We start from the raw sequence: 20,026 nt of genomic DNA, 5'->3' as shown, positions 1-20,026 counted from the left end.
CTTGATCCTCCTGCCTTAGCCTCCTGAGCTACTTGGATTACAGGTATACGCCATCACCCCCAGCAGAGAAAATTGCATTTTGAACTTAATGCTGAACACATTAATAGATTCCTTCAATACTATCATTATTTAAAGCTCATTTTGTTTCCAAATCGGATGTTAAGTGATACTAATGGAAATTCTATTACACATTTATAAACTTGTAGTTCTTTAAAACAAACACAAAACTGATAACAGAGTTCTCACTGCCACAGGATAAAATCTGAACTTCGGCATTTTACACAAAGTCTTGTGTGATCTCCATGACGTTCTAGCCCCTGTGGATCCTGAGGGCCTCGTCATCTACCATTTATGTGGACTTTATTATTTTTCCACATTACTTGAAGTATCTTTTCTTCACTATCTATCTGCATGCTTCTCTGCTTTTTTATCTATCTCTCTGGGGTTGCCTAGTGTTTTTCCCTTGGTCTTAAATGGCCCCTTTCTCTTGTCCTGATTCCCTCTGACACATTCTTTAACACTGAGCTTGGGTTTTATTTCCTCCAGGGAGCCTCCCTTGATTCCACTCTCTGGATTAGGTCCTGTTTCTCTGGGCTTCCCTACAATGGTTCATCCATCCATCAGAAGACCCATAATACTGCACCAGTCCAAAGGACCCTCCCCAACTAAATATCCTATTCTCATCTTTCTCCCTCCCTGTAGGACCAGATAAACCCAAGGGGCAAGTTTCTATCTTCCTGGTGCTATGGGTAAAGAGAAAGAACAATTGTGAGTTGCTTTTCCTCGTAAGTAGCTGGTTTAGGAAAACTAAGTGCTTGTCCAGCCCCCTTGGCAACAAGACGCCGGCTTACAACAAGCATCTTAACGTGGAAAACACAAGATGCATCAACACTGCATCTCTGGAGGGTGTCACCTTAAGAATCTCTCTGCTGAGAACAGGATAGGAGCATCCTGCCGTCCTGTACCTTAGAGCTTAAACAGCATGTTAGTGTACGTTAGTTACTTTGTCCCCACAACTGCCATGTGAAGAATTACCATCACTGTTTCATAAGGAACACTGAGGGTCAAAAAGAGGCAAGCTACTTGCTTAACTTTATTAAACCCCAGTCATTTTACCTGTGATCTTTCATAGTGTACTTCTGACGTTTTTCTTGGTACAATCCAACTCCGGGGTTCTGCCCTTTCTCATGTCATTCAGCAAGCATGCATTTTGTACATACTAGGTGTAAGGCTTGGATTATGTGCCTGTTTGGGAGACAGCTTCTCCCTGGTGCCCCTCCGTACCCTGGGAGTGGGATTTTGTCTTCTGAAGCCTGATGCTTCATTTGAAGGCACTGTAAATGACTTGAAGCTCCTCGGGCCTCAAATGGCTGATACTACTGTCCTGATATTTTTGGATTAAAATGGGATTTAATTGGTTTTATGTTCAGACTCTGGGTCTAGTTAATTATACTCAGATGATCTCTATTTTAGCTCAGTTCCAGGGCTGTGAGGTTTAGAGGCAGCTGACTTTGGCGCAGTTTTTAGCAAGTTCTGGGGTCAAATAGACTTAAGGTTAAAATCTGACTCTGCTATTATGAACTGTGTGACCCCAGCACTCAAGTTCTTTAATTCTGACTATTTTAGTGTAAAATATGCCAATACAGGAGGAGTCAGTGGGATTTAGTATAAATAAAGAATATAGGCAGCACTGTGTAAAAGATAAGTAAAAACAAATAACACAGTTCATACCTGAAACATAGTGTTCTTACTTGTTTCCTGTGAGGATGAATTAATACATTATTTTTTCATATTCTTAGTCTAAAAATACTTTTTGCCACCTCATCCTCAGAGTGAGAGGGTGATAATAAAGTGAGGAAAAAGCAGCTAAAACAAAATTAAAATGGGAGAAAAGCAACAAGTCACCTGCCACACTGTTACTGTAATGTAAGTGTGTCTGCATGTAGAAAATAAGACAACAAAAATGTCTGTAAAATGTTTGGCTGAAGATGTCATGGCAACCTGCTGCATCTAATGGTGTTTGGACAGCTTCTTCTTTGGGATAAACACAGACTAAGAGTAAAGTGGGTTTTTTCCCAACCCCGATAAAATGGAGGTGCTCTGCAGAGAGGGAGACACCAGGAGATAAGCAATAAAGCCAGGACTGAGAGGGATAAACGCCCATGTCTGCACGCCCAGCCTCAACCCACAGGGCTGGAGCAGCAAGGGGAAGAATACATGGACCCAGGTGCTTCTTAAATCCCTCCTGCCCTGGGGTCCATATCCTGTTTGGGTTCATTTCCAACAGATTACCAAGCGGGCTTGGGATACATATTGTGGAATAAATGAAATAAAATCACATGAGAGAGTTTCTCCTGGAATGAGGGCAACTGAACACCATCCTCCAAAGAAGCAAGCTCCGAGTGTCCTTTGGCAGCACACAGGTCTGAGATGTGAGGAGAGCAGCAGGCCTGGCGGAAGGCAGCCTCTCTGGGGTTATAGGCAAAGCGGAACGGCAACGACTCTCTTTCCTACAGACACAGCCCAGCTTAGATCTCCATGGCAGGTGGGAAGTCCACAGCAACAGCATGGACATTTTTAAAATGTCTGACATTTAAAATTTCTGTAGGAGTACCAAATGCTAACAAGTACATTCCAATCCTTCCAATCCCGCGCTTTCAAGTTCTTCATTAAGGTATTGCAAACAGAGTCGGGAATCGACATACAAAGGTTAATGTTACTTTTTCTCAGAAGCGTCTTTCAACAGTTGGATTCTCTTTTCCTAAACAAATTTTACAGATTTTCTAGATATCTTTTTGACCATCAAATATAAAATGAAAATTACTCAGACTGCTGAGATCCCTGTGCTAGTCTAGGAAGCTGGAGACCGAGGACTCAGTCTACTTCTGAGACTTTTAAGAAATAACTTCATTCCTCTAAGCATCACTCTTGTCATATGTTAAAATGAAAACGACAGTAGCTGACCTATCATGCCTACCTGCAGGAAAGCTGTGAAAAAATTGGTTCAAGTGCCATGCAAATCCAAAGTCTAACAGTGGTTTCAGTAAAATCTGATGATATGACAGATTTCTTGCCCTTCTGCCCTACTGGCCAGTAGCCCTGCTAATTATAAGGACCTTGACAATCTTTCTGGGGAAGAAGAACAAGGGTAACCTTATTCTTTATTTACCTTTTTTTCATTGACATCCATCTGCTCCTCTTCCTCAGCCACCTCCTCTGGCATATCTTTGATTTTGTTCAGAAGCTCAGCCTTGGCAGCAGACACACTGTAGTAGGCAGAGCAGTTGACCAATGTGCCCACCATTTCCTTGTCTTCACTCCTGGACCATAAAGAACACAAAATACAGCTGCACTTAGCCCAAACTTCATCACCAAAAATGGTGTGTCTACTCATAAATATGTAAAAAGTTCTATTTGGTTTCTTCCCTGGAGATCAGGATAAATTAGTAGTTTTTACAAATGCATGAAGCCAGGCAAATCCAGAATGAAAAAACCATGGAAGGCCATACTGGGGATGGAGTGGAAGTCAGGACTGTGGCCTTGCCAGAACCCTCTGGCAAGTCAATTTTACCTCTTTGTACGTTTCTCCTTTTATAATAAATATAGGAAAAAATGTTGCCTGCTTCATAGAAAGACAATGCACAGACATGGCTTAACTGCTATGGAATAATTTTCAAGATGCTGCATAAGTCCTAGGTTTTAGCTTAGTTATTTCCTACTTTTCTTTTGTTACCTATAACCTTTCTGATATCCACTGTACTGTTGCTTAGACACTTAAAAAGTTTTCCTCATCAGTGTGATACCCCAGATGAGCCTGGGAAATCTGGAGCTTATCAATCCCCAGAGAAATAATATAGAATGTAAAATCTACTCATTAATTATGCAATGGGGCAGATTTGGGGAAGTCCTTGAAGGTTGTAGGAAAAACTAGGAACTAACAGACCTGATTTCTAATGTATCATCTTTTGTTGTAATCAGGTTGCCTTTCAAGAGTTCAGATCCTATCCACCTAATAAATGACTCTAAGTTAGATTCTCTTAGAGAGGAATTTTCATTACTTCATTTCACGATAGCATCGTTCTACTATGGAATAAAGAACCACAAAAATAAATAATACTTACTGGCTTCCTGCTTGATGATTATCCTCTGAGAAACACATCTACATTTAATCTAGTTGGTTAAAAAATAGGAAAAAGGTCTTCTGACAATATTTGTTTTAAACTTTTATGAGAGAATCCATTGTGTCTGTCACATGTAGGATTCTCAGGAATCTGATTAAAACTCACAACAGGACAATGCTCATTTTCACCAGAAGATGGCGTCTGCCATCCTTTTGACATCTCCAGAGCATCACAGGGCTGCAAATGCTTCAAGACCATTTCACTTTTAAATAGACACATGTTCGTGATGGCAATACCTTTCTAAGGATGTATTTCTAAATTACTTTGGTCTTTTTTTTACAGTGAGTGATCAAATAACAGAATGAACTGAGTATAACCACATGTGATGAACTGATTGGCACAGCCACCAAAATTTCAACTTTGGGGCCCCCAGGCATCTAGTGGATTGCCCTGTTGCAAGTGCTCAGAAATGTCTGCTAAACACAGGAGCCTGGGTAAGCCACCTCACCCCAGTCTCTGTACCCACATGTCAAAAAGAAGAGGTTGGGCCAAGTGACCATAAGATCTTGAACCAGGAGAGCCTTTGATAACAAAACAGCTTGTACGTACTGCATAGCTCTTTCCTCTCTCCCTCCCCTAAAAAATAAAACATGGCGTTCCCATTAGTAAGTTAGTTAGGATCAGCTATAAATTTCTAAAATGCAAGTCCAAATTGGGATGAAATATCTCTTTTTATTTAGTCTAGAAACTGCTAAATGCTGAGTCTCAGTCTGTTGATCCACATAGTTTTCACTGAAAATTAAAAAGAAAATAAAAACCACTCTAAATCATTCTCATTGTAGTCCTTTAAGGAAATCACACACGCAAGAAAATATCCAGGAGAAATCAAAAGAAAAAGAAACACAGACCGTTCTTTCACTGTGGCAGGGAGACATGCCAGACCAGTCAAAATGTGCCTCAGGGAGATGTAGGAGCAGAGGCTAAGGGGTTAAGCAAATCCAGAAGAGTGAGCCCTACGTGGACCTTTCTTGATTTTCAGGATTTGAGCAAATACCCACCCTAATGCCTCAAAGGGGAATGTTTAGTGTAGTAAATGGATCTATTTCTCTAAGCTCACGTGCTTTATAGAAAGACCATGTTCAACCTTAGCCTCGGGTGGCCTCAGCCATGCCCATACTTGTACTTGCTTCTTTCTCAGAACGGAGTCCCAGAGGCCTCTCTGCAAGAACAACTCTGAGAGAGAATGGGCACCTGCACATTCTCTGAGTTAAGGGCACTGGGTCATTGCTAAGGGCTGAGTTCAAGTCCAAGGATCATCCCTCACATAGTCTATGCCTTAGTGGCCTTAATTCCTCTGAGCTTCGGTTTCCTCATTTTTGAATCAGAAATAAAACTGGCAGCTTCAGCGGAAGGTTCTTATGAAGATTAAATGAGATAATGCTTAAATAAAGAAATCGATGCAATGCTTGATACAGGGGTATTAATGAAAACTGTTATTACTATTGCTATCCTTCGTGTTGTTGTTGGGCCTCTGTCCCACATCTGAATCCCCAGGTTGAGACAGAACGTCAGGGATCTGAGATGGGATGTGTTAGGGATGTATGGAAGTAGGAAACATCAGGTAAGCATCCCTAGACTAATCACCCCACATAAGGAGACTAATTGTTTCTCTAGTTGTTTCCAGGGACTTACCTCTTGCCTTCATGTCCTGGGCAGTTGACAGCTCTCTGCATGGCCTTCCTCTTTATGCTGTTTTCCTTCAGCAAGTTAACATCTCGGGGAAACAAACCTTCCATCAGGTCCATAGTTGTCTTCATTCTGGAGTCTGGATCCAAAATGTCTGCCAGAGATTTGTCTTGGTGGATAATTTCCTTGGCCAGAGCCTCAGTTCTGATGTCTTCTGAGGTCTTCTGAGGATCAGAACTGCCTTTCTTTTCTAAACCCTGAGTTACACTGACTGGTTCATGCATGAGGCTTTGGGTTCGGCTGGGAGGTGGCTGCCCCGGGCTTGGCTGCTTGCCAAGAGATCCAGCAAGTTGAGGTTGAAGACTCACGAAGGAGGGAGGGTTGGACTTGTTGGCCTCTGAGCCTCTGATAGAAGTCTGGGGTCTGGAAGCCAGGATTTGACCACCTACCAGATGGGGTGCATCAGGCATGTGTCTTTCCCTTACAGTTGTCACCTTGGAAAATTTGCTGTCACTGTAAGTATATGGGGGGGAAAAAAGAATGGCAAGAGAAGAGTCAACAGAGTGTGGAGGAAGAGCGAGGGAGAGGCTTTCTGCCTCAGGGCTGCAGCTTCCCATATTAGGAGTGGGGTGAAGCGTCACTTTTCTGAGGTTAACCTCCCCCAAACCATGGGGTTCTAAAGGACCTTCTCCCAAGTACAGCAGTCGGTTCCAGAAAGGCTGTCATCTCCCGAGGGAGATGGATTCAGGAGGAATTCAATGTTGGGCAATGTTGCTATTAGATTCCAGAGCTTTCTAAACGACTGAGGTGAAGAGGAGGTAGTGGTGGTAAGACATTTCTGTGGTGTTCAGAGGATGCTACCCTCGTTTTGTATTTGGGGATTCTGAGAGATCGCTTGTCTTAGGGCCTATGTATTGGGAATGCTCCTTCCCTGCTCTGGCAGTGAGTGAGCAGCAGCTAGAGGGAATGGATGAAGGCAGAGGGGAGCTGAGCGGGGTCAGGGCTGAAGGACTGGCATCTGTGAGATGCCCTTGTGTTCCTATTGGTAGTGGCCTGGGGCAAGAGGAGGTTTTACCTCAGCATCACTGACCTTTAGTTCTATTCTTTTTGTTTTTATTTTTGGTACCAGGAGGGGTTGAACCCAAGGGATGTTTAACTGCTGAGCCACATCTCCTAAGGGTCTCGATAAGTTGCTGAGGCTGGCCTTGAACTTAGGATCCTTTTGCCTCAGCCTCCAGAGTGCTGCAATCACAGGCGTGTGCCACTGTACCCAGCTTAGCTCTATTTTTTATTCCTTTCTGTGGACATGGGGTACCTCTGGACAGAGCGGCTGCCTCCACACTGTGTGTGTGTGTGTGTGTGTGTGTGTGTGTGTGTGTGTGTGTCTGAGCATGGAAGGTAAGCCTGCTTAGTTTAGGGGTTCAATATCAGAAGACGCCCTTACATTCAGACAGAAGCCATACTGTTCAATGTTCATCTGTGCGTAAAAAAAAAAAAGTGGCATTTTGTCTTCTATACACCTTCCTAATTTGTCTTATTTAACTGACTCAGAACTCAGCCAGGGAAGGGGAATGGGCTTTATTTGGACCCCTTCAACCTATCACACCCATGGAAGCGAAATGTGCCCCCTGGGTTTTGGCTTTCATTTTCACTACTCATTCCTTGGTATCCAATAAACAAGAGCATAACTACCACCCAAGGACAACGAATAAGGCAGTTCTGCCAGCTCATGAGCTGAGTTTATATGAAAATATCTCCATCCCAGGGTGCTCCTGAGGCCAACAGAAGGATCTGCAAAACCTGGACATGAGAATCTTCTATTAATGAAGGAAACCCTCTTCCTCCTCAGCCAAAGACTTGCCCTACCAAGAGGACGCTCTCACCTGCTGCTGGAACCCTCTTGAGCCTCGCTGTCCAGCGCCGCCTCATGCACAGCTTGGGGAGGAGGTGGGGGGAAGTCATCAGAGCATTTCAATAGGGTTTCCTGGCTCGGTGGAGGGGGTGGGGGTGGGGGTGGGGGAAGAGCTTCAGATGTAGGACTAGAGGTGGCTGTGGGGCGCAAGTCCTTCACAAACACTTCGTCATCATAGTCTTCCCGAGGTGGTGGGGAAGCCTGAAGGACGGACTCGGATATTCGGAGAGAGATCCTCCCTGGAGTGTCTGGGTCAGAAGTGCTGCATGAACTTGAAAGACTAGGCTGCTTTTTATAGTGCTTCAGGTTTGCAAACTCAGGCGAGGAGGCTTCCTCAGGAAGGCTGTCCTCTCTGACCGTGTGGGCCCATTTTACTCGGGAAGGTGGTGGCCGCTGAGGCAGGGAGACTCTCTTCCATGCTCCCTCTTCTACCCCATGCTCTGGGATGTTGAACGCACAGCTTCTTGGACTGGGAGGCTGGGTCAGGGTGTGACCATTGCTTCTGTGAGTGACCACAGGGACATAGGAAGGAACAGGCTGTCGACCTGCCTGTGCATCCCTTGCAGTCTGCTGATCAGTGGCAAGCTGTGAGCAGCAGCTAGAGGAAATGGACGAAGGCAGAGGGGAGCTGAGCGGGGTCAGGGCTGAAGGACTGGCATCTGTGAGATGCCCTTGTGTTCCTACTGGTAGTGGCCTGGGGCAAGGCATTCTGCTGGCTTGCCTTGGATGGTCCAGGGCTCCAGGACACTCATTAGCAACTGAGGAACCACCAGTTGTTTTGCAGCCTGAGCCACCCCAACGAGCGGTAGGATGGTGAATTAACAATGGCATCTCTTCTCGGCCTCTTTCTGAATAACTGAGTGATCTGCAACGGGGTAAACACGAGGGTTACAGCTCTGAATACTGAGCCCAAGATTCATTATACAGACAAGAAGTACATTTGATGGGAAGAACTCCCCCCCACACACTCCCCAATAAGAAGCTGCACACTTCTTCCTGTGGCTGCTTGTAAACAGAACCAGGCTGAAGTATCAGACAGGCATAAGCCCCAACAGGAACACGTGTGGAACTGCCTGCGTTCACGACATCTCCTGTTATGAACCCTTCCTCACCCCCTACTGTCTGCACACATACACGCACAAGGTGGCTTTGGAGCACAGGCTGCAGGACATCAAGGGAAACAAGTGGTACACTTCTTCAGCTCCTTTTAGGACGACTTTGAGAAACAGCTGCTGGAGCTGGGGAAAAAGGTTGCTGTCTCATTCTCTCCCAGGAGGACCCCAAGGAAGAGGTCTGCCTGGAGAGCACCTGCATGGGCTGCTGGGCTTGAAGGTTTTATTTATAACTGCCCCTGAATCTCCTAGGGTTTTCATTTCCTAAGATGAAAAATAAAAAGGGGAGGAGAGTCTCACCTAAGGAGTTACTAAGCATTACCTCTGGAAACAAAGACTGACCTAATGAGCAAGCATGGTGCATGGTGATTTAAACAACTGTCCTCTAGCTGCCACAGAAAACCCAACAATTCCAGATACATTCATTACTGTGTATGAAGGAAAAGACAAAATGGAGTCTGCAGCACTGCCTGCCTGTGAGGCAAAAGTTAATGTGAGGATAAGAAAGAAAGCTCCGGCACATTCATCATTTGTGAATTCCATATCTGTATTTCCCTGACTGGCTCTGCAAGGAAATCTGGAGAGCAGATGGCACTTTTCATTTCACAGATTTGACTCCTGTGAGGAGCCATGCCTCCGTTCCATATCAGACCACATCAGGGCAGTGGTACCGGGTCTGCCACAAAACCACGTGTCAGGCGAGGATAATGCAGCATATGGAAGGGAAAGACCGAAAGGACCAAATTAGCTCTTCTCAAGCCTTTTTTCTTTGTTATAGATGCAGATGGTTGAGTAAAGGGTCCATCTCTCTCTCTGATGCAGGCCCCCCCTTTCCATCACAGACCCCTTCAAGAAGACAATTTATCAGGAACCCCGCCACACCTAAGATGAGCTGTTCTGCTCTTCACATGACACTTAGCCTTTAAAGGTCTTGTCTAATGAACTTTGCTTTTAGTTTATGTTTGAGCTTAGTTTTTGTTAACTATGGTTCACAAAAGTTATATATTTTGTTTGTTTATTTTTGTGGTATTAAGGACTGAACCCTGGGCCTCAGTACTAGTGAGCTAACACCCAGCACTTTTTACTTTTTTATTTTGAGGTAGGGTTTCACTAAATTGCCAAGCCTGGCCTACCAAATTGCGATCCTTTTGCCTCACTCTCCTAAACAGTTGGGATTACAGGTGTGTGCCATTGTGCCCAGATTATAGTTGTGTTTTTGAAGATTATAGTGACATGCTTCTTCATGGTAACTGCTGTTTTTTTTTTTTCTCAGGGACAAATTCTATGGTTAAAAAAAAGATTTTGCCCAAGTCCCTTTTATCATCAGGTGTGAAGGGGCTTAGATAAAATCTTTTGATCCATATCCATAAATCCTAATATTCAAGAATGAATTTTGAGAGCAAGATTTTCACATTACAAAAATATTTTTTTATTATGGTAAAAACTACAATATAAATTTTCAATTTTGGCATTTTTAAGAAAACAGTTCAGTAGTGTTGAGTATGTTCATGAGCTGAGGGTATAAGTGGTAGAGCGCTTGCCTGCCATGTGTAAAGGAAAAAAAAAGTTCACATTGTTGTAAATCATATCTCCAGAATTTTTATATTTTTCAAATCTATACCAATTAACAACTTCCCATTCTTCCCTTCCTCCTGCCCCCAATAACCATTGTTCTGTATTCTGTTTCTGTGTTTTCATGACTGGCTTATTTCACTTTGTATAGCATCTTCGAGGTTCAGCCATGCTGTAGCATGCGACAGAATTTCCTTCCTGAGACCAAATAATACTCTAATGTCTGTGTTTATCATATTTTGTTTATAAATCTACCCATCCATGGACAATTGAGTTGTTTCTACTAAGAATAGTGAAGAAAACTGCTACAAACCATGGTTGTGCAAGTATCTCTCTGAGACCCTGCTTTTAATCTTTTGGACATATACCCAGGAGGGGCATTATTGAATTATGTGGTAATTATATTTTTAATTTTTCCAGGAACCTCCATGCTGTTTTCCATACTGTTGCATTAATGTAAAATGGTGCATGAACAATGTGCTAGGATTCTAACTTCTCTACAACTTTGCCAACATTTTTTTTTTTATAGTAACCATCCTAATGGGTGTGAGGTCATAGTTCTGATTTGCATTTCCAGGATGATTAGTGATGTTGAGCATCTTTTTATATGCTTGTTGGCCATTTATGTAACATCTTTGGAGAAGTATCTATTCAAGTCTTCTGCCCACTTTTAAATAGGGTAACTTTATTTATTTATTTTTATTTTTTTAGACCAAAAATTGAACCCATGGCACTTTACCACTGAGCCACATCCCTAGCCCTTTTTATTTTTATTTTGAGGCAGGGTCTCACAAAGTTGCTTAGAGCCTTGCTGAGGCTGGCTTTGAACTCTCGATCCCCCTGCCTCAACTTCCTGAGCTGCTGGGATTATAAGTGTGTGCCACCATGCTCGGTGGGTTACTTAATTTTTTTGTCGTTTAGTCCCACCTTTGACTTCAAATCAGTCTCTTTTAGCAGTGCTCTAATTCCCTGTTAGTTTTCTTGTATCCAGCTTTTAATTAATGCACCAAACTAATCAAAAGCCTCAACCTCACCTTGAATTCCTTCCTCCCTTTCAACATAGCTACCAAAGCAAAGGCACATACCAAGGAATGCTGCTCTTGGCTTTAAAGTAGGTAACAATACCCATTTCCTGGTCATGCTGGCTGGCTGCTTCTGTGTGACAGCATTGAGTTATTGAGGACAGAGAAACAATGACTGGACTAAAAAAATCAAGAAACTGGTATGAAAAAACATGAAAAATGTTGAAATGGTTTTATTATTATTAGTAATTGCAGCATACAGCTCTATAATGCTGCACTAAAACTATACATAAGACATGCTTCAGGGAATATCTCTAGAAATTTCTACTATGTTCCTATTTTTCTACCTAGGAGATATGACCTTGAAGGCAAATTGTTTTTAAGTCACTTGCCTGTTACTTTCTATCTCTGTATCTAAAGATGATGATTTTGAGTTTATTAGTTCAGGTGCCTCCTGTGAGTTTGTCCTGCTCTGTGATGCTTTTCATGAACTGTCCATTCTTTCCTTAGCACTTCAGTCACCAGACCTGATCCTCTGCACACAGATGAGGCCCCATGAGTGAGAGCCATGGTACTTGAGGGGAACATCTCCATTAATTATTCTGATACCAAACCTGTCAGAAGTCAGACATTTCCTCGATAGCACACATTCAAACCCCACTTTTAACAAGTGTTGTTTTTCAGAAAAAGTCATTTATAACCCAAAGTAAAAAAGTCCCCATGGCCTAGACAAATTGAAAAGGTAGCACATGACACTAGGCAAGATCACAACACCACTTTCAATTTCTTATTGAAAGGAGTAGTTTAACTCTAACAGTATTCACAGGCGAGGCATCATAGCTACACATACATACCTAGATCCGGGGCCAGCTAAGTAACATGGGTCCTTCACGAAACCAAAGCCACTGTCTTCCCCCAGGAGAACATCCTTGAAACACAGGAAAGGCACAGGATTATCACCATTAAACAGTTGTTTAAATTTACCAATGGGATAGAGGTAGAAAGGAGAAGGAAAACTTTCTTATTGGAAGCCTTCCATTGTCAGGCACCATGACAGCACTCTTATATACTTTCTCATTTAATTCTCAAAGTTCCAGGAGGTATGATTAATCCCACTGCATCAACAAGGAAATGGACCCACAGTCAAAAGTGAGAGGATCTGCAATTCTGCCTGACTTACCAGGAGCACTCCTTAACAAGGATGCTTCCCAAGTAAAAGACATCCAGTAGTAACAATTGCCTCCTGAGTTCAAAATGACTGAAATACTGGAAACATAATGATGATAGTGACAATGAATTCAATGGGCCAAGCATCTTACGGAAATATGGGATAAGGATAGTAACTGAATTTTACAAAAATCTCAAACATTCCAAATAATGGTCAGAAATGATATGAATCTGGTTTGTAATCAGGTTGCAGTAAATTCTCTCCGAAAAATCACATGCACATGTGATATCATTAACTCAGACTTTTCAGAGGGTAGTTTTTAAGAGTAGATAGGACCAACCAAAAAGAAAAAAAGAAAAAGAATAGACAGGCCCATATATATACTTAAGACTATATCCTGGTGTCCTGAAGCGTCAATAAAGACTAAAATTGATAGTGTAAAATCTGTCCCATGTGAACTGGTCCACGATGCTGATGATGTTGCAACTGATGATGATACATTCAACTCTCAATCAGTTATAATAAAACACAGGTAAAAAATAAAAATTAAGCTGGGAGCAATGGTGCTTTCTTGTAATCCCAGCTACTTGGAGGCAGGAGGATAGCAAATTCAAGGTCAGTCTTAGCAACTTAGTGAGACTGTGTCTCAAATAAAAAGGGCTGGGGGTGTAGTTCAGTTACAGAGTGTCCCTAGGTTCAATCCCCAGTATCAGTATTAAAAATATTAGATCCATATATAATCTCTAAATTTTAATAATTTTAACATTTACTCTGTCCAAAGAGCTTTTTCACTCTCTTTCTCACTGTTTCCCCTGGGTCAGTGGTGTAAGTACTACTAATAAGCAATAAAAAGAATCAAAAGTGGTAGTAAGTAGAAGCAGTAGAAACACCTGGGTATGTTAATAATTGCAGCTACCCCATACTGGGTCTCAGACTCTCTGGCACTCTGCCAATTACTTTGCAATCCACTGATTGTGTGGCTGAAATATCAGGGCACTTGACATTTCTTTTGTAATTTAATCTTTATAACAATGGGAAGGGGTGTAATTACAGCTCAGAGAAGTATATAGCCCACAGTTAAATAAATGGAGAAGCAAGGATTCAAGTCCAAGATCTTCCTGTGAAATTTCAAGAGGTTAAATGGTGGCTGGGATGGATGCAATCAGAATTGAATGTTTTGAGAAAAATGAATTCCATGTGTTCTGACTCCCTCAAATATCATCATATGGAATGGGAATTCCTGCACTCCATGAAAACTTATGGTGCTTTTAAAGTTTTCACCACCACTCTTCCCTTTGTTGACATGAATATACTCACTTTGCTCCATTTGAACTCCTAATGCAATAAAGTTTAAATATGTTTTAATATTACATTATATCGGGGCTGGGGATGTGGCTCAAGCGGTAGCGCGCTCGCCTGGCATGCGTGCGGCCGGGGTTCGATCCTCAGCACCACATACCAACAAAGATGTTGTGTCTGCCGAAAACTAATAAATAAATAAATATTTTTAAAAAATATATTACATTATATTGTTTTCATTTCAGTATAAGAATATATATGACTTCTGTATTTATACGACTTGGTCCCTGGAATGTCAAGCTTACATTGATATTTATGTGGCTATGCATAAAATAAAGGAAGTTAGATCCAGAAACAGGCTACCAGGAGAATTCCTTAAACTTCTTATCAAAATACCACTTGGACAGAAAGAAAATGCATTCCCAACCTAGTAGAAGCTCAAGGAGGATAGCTCCCTGCTATGTTTCATGCTTTGATTGGGCGTATGTTCACCGCCAAAGACAACTTGATTTTGTGTAAACTGGTAAGAAGCTTACAAATATGTTAGGAAAATATAAGGAAAAGCAGTGGTTATGGAAGAAACACCAGGCATAGATTTATACCAACTTGTTAAGCATCTGATTTCTGTTATCTCAAAACTGATTTAAAATTCACCAGTTTTTAGCACACTTAAGACTAAACCTAAAATCTATTGAATCCCAATCCTTACTCTTTTTTCAGGTTTTAAGTTAAGACATTGTAATGTCTTTGTGACTGATAAAATATAAAGATGATAATATTTGTCTACTTTAGCTTATTGGTTCCAAGTGTCTACTAAAATTAATTCAAAATCAATATGAAAATCTTATTTAAATGTAAGCAATAGTAACTGATAATTGTTAAAATGAAATCTTTTCATTAGCTGATATTTTCATATATAAGACTTAAGTTTAACTCTAACCTCCCTCTCCCCACCTCTGCCTTTCTTTATTCAAGGAAACAGTCTAGTATGGTGTCTTAAGGACTCTGGTGTCAGTCAGTATGGGGTCTAAACATTGTTCCCTACTACCTTGGGCAAATTTTGTACCTCTCTGGACCTTGGTTCCCTTTTTTATAGCAGAGATAACAATAGTTATGTACCTCATCACATAGATGTGAAAATTAATTCTACTTTTTAAAAACAGTATAATGACTGTTGCATAGTAAAATTTTGATCATTGTTAGCTATTGGTGACTTTGCATTTTGTTGAAAGTCACTTCTGTTAATTATGCCTAAGTTTATGTGCTAAGTTTGAGAGGTGCTAAAAAGGACTTAGCAGCTGCATCCCACAGAATCAAAGCCTACATCCAACATTGTGGTGCCATGTACTGAGCAATTTCCTCAGCAATTAAGTAATGTTTGTCACACCATCTCCAGTGAATGTGAAGTTCTTCCCAAATTCAGTGTGAACCAGAAAAGACTCCTCTTTTGCACTTGGAAACAAATTCCCACCAGGATTCATATTTCTCTAAATGGTTTCTTTTTATTGTTTATATTTTAATATATGCAATGAAGAGCTATAAATTTCTCTCTGAAGAAGAAATTTTGGATATTTTTCTGCAGTTTTGCAGGGTCCACCCACTATAAAAAGGTTAGGTTTTCCAAAGTTTTCACAGAAAGTAAGGGGAAACAGGCAAGAGTCTGATATGCATTTAAGCTCCATCACTAATATCTATTTGTTCTGCAATTATACCCTTCAAATGAAGGGGAATCAAAAGGACAGAAAATGGGAGGCTGCATGTTTCAGAAAAATCCCAAGCTGGCTACGGAGAGGCCCTGAATTGCCCAATATCTGAGCAGGTGTCAGGCTGTGTGAATTCCCAACATCTTAGGTGGGAAGGGAGCCACATGATCTCTAGTGAAAGCACTGCCTGAGATGGGCTAAGAATTCGTTGTGGAAATTAACAGGCTCCTTGCCAGGTTCTTCTGAGTGCCCAGATTCTGGTTCTAGCTATACTTAAAATTTCCAGAGGAAAGCACTTTATAATCTTTGCGTAGTTTGGAGCCTTTATTAAAAAAGTGCTTTGATTTGAGATTGTGAAAGTCTGATTTCCCAATCATATTAGGATAGAGCACAGATGGGGGATGGGGGAGAGACACATACACACTCAGGCTTGATATGGAAAACACACTACAGAGAATTATCTTGAGGATTGAGATAATAACCGTAAAGTGTAAAAACAGCTAAAGGCCAGGTACATACTTAGGTGTGGGCCAGGAACTCAATAACCAATAACAATCAATGTTAATAATTCTAGCAAAAGAAACACAGAAGGTGCAAACTTAAAAACTTCAAAATATTCATAGTCTCTATCCAAGGAATGAAAGCAAAACACACACAAAAATAATTCCTAACTTTTCCTCACCATGTATTCTTGCACTGAGAGGTGGGCAACTTCTTAAAATGAGGGATATGGATACACACAGACACACACACACAGAGAGAGAGAGAGAGACAGACAGAGAGAGAGAGAGACGACTCCATAAGATAGCTATCTATATCTACCTATATCTCTATGTATCTGTCCATAAGAATCTATAAAGGAACCAGGTGAAGGCACTGAGGTTAAAAACCCTCATGAAAACAAATGCTACTTTTCTGCATTTAAAAGGAAAACTGAACAAAGTGTGAGCAATGAGGCTAGGAGAACCCCCACTAAATTTTCCAGGGGCAAAGGGACAATCCTAGCCCAATAACTGATGGCTGCACCTACCTGGTGCTTTTTGTCTGCAGTGGGAGATGACCGGGACCTCACATGGACAGGGACTGATAGGACATCTGACCGCTCCAGCAGGTCCTCTGCCGACATGGACTTCCCGGCCCTCACGGCCACTGCACTCCAGGAAGACGGCCCCCGAGAGGTCTTGTCCATCCTCTGGGTGCCCCCTGGTCCGCTGTTAGCTCCATTGCGCAGCTCCCTCTGGGTCTGGGGGTCCCCATGTCGCCGCTCCCCAAGGAAGCGGCCACCTGCAAAGGAGCTGCTGCGGTCTCTGGATCCCCGGTGGTGCTCTGTGGCCGCAGGCAGAAGGCAGGCTTCCCTGCGGGGCTGCATGCTAGGCTCCCGCAGGGAGCTCAGGCTGGAGGCCACGGCCAGGCTGGGGCCTTCGGGTGCCGTGGGGCCGGCCATGAAGTAGGCACTCTGGGCGCGCTCCCGTAACCCGGGCTCAGCGGGCCCGTAGGCGGCGGCAGAGGAGGGTCGTCTGCCAGTCTTGCGCTGAATGTAGTCGGCCAGGGCGCTCTGCTGGAACTGCTTCAGCTCGGGCCCCGACAGGCAGAGCGTGGAGCAGGCCTTGCCATCCCGCTCGAAGACGCGGCGCCGGTCGGCGACAGTGCTCTCCGGAAGGTGCAGCCCCTTCCTCGGTGGGCCCAAGGGCGCAGGCTCAGCCTCTTCAGAGATCCCCACCTCGTTCATCTTCTCGGGTTCCGAGTAGGAGCGCTTCTTTTGCTCAGGTGTCAGGCGCCGACGCGCACCTCTGCGAGCTGTTTGGGGTGCGGGCAGGGCTGGGCCTCCCTCGGCAGGGGTCATGCTATGCCGCTCCCGTGGGGTGTGCGGGGAGGTGGAGGCTGGCGTGGGAGCCTCTGGGCTCCGCAGCCCCACGTGGGCCGAGGCAGGCCGTGGGCGCCAGGGCCTTGAGGCAGCAGGGGCACCCAGCTCGAGGTCCCGGCGTCGGAAGGAGGTGGCTCCCAGGACGCGGGACTGGGCGTCCTTGATACTGTTTCTGTAGGCGCGGCTGAAGGGTGCATCTAGTAGGGGCGACTCGGGCGTGCCGGGTCTGTCGTCTGCCCAAACAGCTTCTTTCTCGGCCTCGCTGCAGAGCTGAAAGGTGCTCTGGCTCCGGAGCAGGCGAGTGTCCGGCCTCAGGGGCTCACTGCCTCGGAGCAGGGGGCCACTGCTGCCCTCCGCAGTTCTCCTCAGCTGCTGACCACATGGCTGCCGGGAAACCTCTTCCAACTTAGGCTCCCCGTTTTTGAAGTGCTGCTCCCCATTGCCTAGAGGCTCAGCAGGCTCCAAGAAACGCATGCTGGCTTTTGTCTCCTCCAAATCATTCCCAGAAGTACTGGAGGTTGGGACTGTCCTAGTGGGCCTGTAGTTGGGACCACACGTGGGGCTACCCACATTCGGGGTTCTGTAGCTTTCTTGCTCTCGCTGCTCGATTTTGGAAACCTTCTCCAACACAGAGCAATGGGGCTTCCTGTACTGAAAGCCCTGAAGAGTGGAGGTGCTTCCTGAGCTGAGTCTCCTCCGGCCCAGACTGGATGTCTGTTGGTGTGGTGGGGTGGTCGGTTCCTCATACCTTGGGTCTGAACTAGTGAAAGAGGTTGAGGTACCGGTTCTCCCTTCAGGCCTTGGATAGGAAACTGGCCTGTCCAGGTGGGCCCTGTGCTCAAGAACAGCTTTCCTTCCGGGGTCCTCCACCTTAGTGTTAACTCCACTGCTGGGCCGGCCACCAGGGTAACCCTCCTGGGCACCCCCTCCTACTTCCAGGCTGCTTTGCCTCCTTAGACTCTCTGGAATGTTCTGGAGGGATGAGAAGGCTGTCTTGGTCCTGCCAAAGTTCCCTGACAGGTTCTGGCTTAAGCTGTCTCTCTCTACTTTCTGCTGGAGGTTGGCATTATAGTCTTCTTCCTGGAAATCGCCCTCCCAGGGCTCTGGGGGCCTGGAAGATTTCTTGTCTTCACCCACTTGCCAAACCTGAGCCCGAGGGGATTTGAGGCTGTGGCGGTTAGAACTTGGTTTGTCGCCATGGGAGCTCCTTCTCTCACTGGGATGTGGGCCGGTGCCTTGGGGAGGTGTGAGATGTCTCTTCAGGCAGGAATCCTCCTCGTTTTCAGGCACTGAAGAAAAATGAACTCTGTAGGGGACATACTTGGCTGTAGTGTCTGATTTCCTCTCCACTGGGGACAGTGAGTCGTGTTCTAGGGGCTGGAAGAAGGCAAACCCAGGCCTGCTAGCTCCATTTTGGTTCCCGTTCTCATCAGAGGTATCCATCTGGTTGCAAGCTCCCTGAGCAGCTGTATATCCACTCTCCTTCGCCAGTACAGGGTACAGCATGCCGTTATTACTCACAGAAGGCTGGGGAACCTGGGCAAAGTGTGGCTCTAGGGAAGGTACAGGGTAGATGCCAGTTGGCAGCAGCGGTTGGCCAGGTTGGGCCTTCTGGGTATAATTATGCTTAGGCTTCACTGGAGGGCTGTTCTCTGGACTCCTTTCTAGTACAGTATGCAGTGGTTCCTCTATGAATGATTTCAGGGAGCCTGAAGCATTTGCCTGAGATTGGCAGAACCGTTTTTGATCAAGGCTAGACCAGGAGCTGGGCCGCTCACGGTGCCGAAAGGCAGCATAACTGTCGCTTCGAGTTGGGGGCAGGGGTGCACCCACTTTATGGGGCAGGTTTTCAGTGGCAGTCTCCAAGGAACTGGGGCACTGCTGGGTCCAGGATGGGGATGGCGTTCCCTTGCCCCGAGGAACACTATGCCATTTATTATGGCCCTGACCATTCGCAGATGCTTGGGCCTCCCTACCTTGAAGAAGCAGGGCTGAAGAGTTCACCTCATACTCTGCTGAGACTCCCCTCCGGGTATCATAGACCGTCTTGACATAGCGAATGTCCGCCTGCCTCATCCCTTCTAGGAGGCCACCTCGAGTAGAAGCAGTATCCATGGAGCCTGAACGCTCACGGCCAGAGATGCCAGGGGGTGGGTACTCTAGGATGCTAGAACTGGTAGAGAAGGAGCTATATGCTGAGTCTCTCTTGTTATGGAGGTTGCTGAGCTTGTCAATGCTGCTGGTGGACTTGGCAGGGGAAAGAAGATGGCAGGATGGGTATCCCCCACTGGGCTCCAGGCTCTCCATGCTCCCCTGGGAGCTGCATTGGTCAGGGCTCCGCCTCAGATAAGCATGGTCGTAGTTGGAGAGGTCACTTGTAGAGGAGCTGGAAGAAACGGTAAGAAAGCAGTCAGCACCATTAAGCAGTTATCATTTAGCAGCATTCAGGCACAGGACCCAGCTTATAAATATACTCTTGTGCAGGATGTTTGGGTTTTGGAAGGGTGAGTATAAAGGGCCATATTTGGGCCTTGCTCAGCTTCCTTCTGTGTCATCACTAGGACTGA

At 44.6% G+C, this 20,026-nt stretch overlaps 1 protein-coding gene across 5 annotated transcripts in view; it reads right to left on the bottom strand.

Annotated features, from left to right (window-relative positions):
• Nucleotides 1–20,026, bottom strand: part of Shroom3 (shroom family member 3) — a 300,611-nt gene that overhangs the window by 9,139 nt on the left and 271,446 nt on the right. For all 5 annotated transcript variants that reach the window (XM_078021435.1, XM_078021437.1, XM_078021439.1 and 2 more), the window contains 5 exons: nt 16,626–19,845; nt 12,280–12,353; nt 7,691–8,584; nt 5,814–6,320; nt 3,170–3,320 (listed from right to left, as the gene is read on the bottom strand). In XM_078021435.1, the coding sequence (XP_077877561.1) occupies nt 3,170–3,320; nt 5,814–6,320; nt 7,691–8,584; nt 12,280–12,353; nt 16,626–19,845 (4,846 nt within the window). The remainder of the gene's footprint in view (nt 1–3,169; nt 3,321–5,813; nt 6,321–7,690; nt 8,585–12,279; nt 12,354–16,625; nt 19,846–20,026) is intronic.

Source organism: Ictidomys tridecemlineatus, chromosome 9 (genome assembly GCF_052094955.1).
Source record: "Ictidomys tridecemlineatus isolate mIctTri1 chromosome 9, mIctTri1.hap1, whole genome shotgun sequence".
In the NCBI taxonomy this organism is placed as follows: Eukaryota; Metazoa; Chordata; class Mammalia; order Rodentia; family Sciuridae; genus Ictidomys; species Ictidomys tridecemlineatus.
This window is presented reverse-complemented; position numbering and strand designations above follow the sequence as displayed.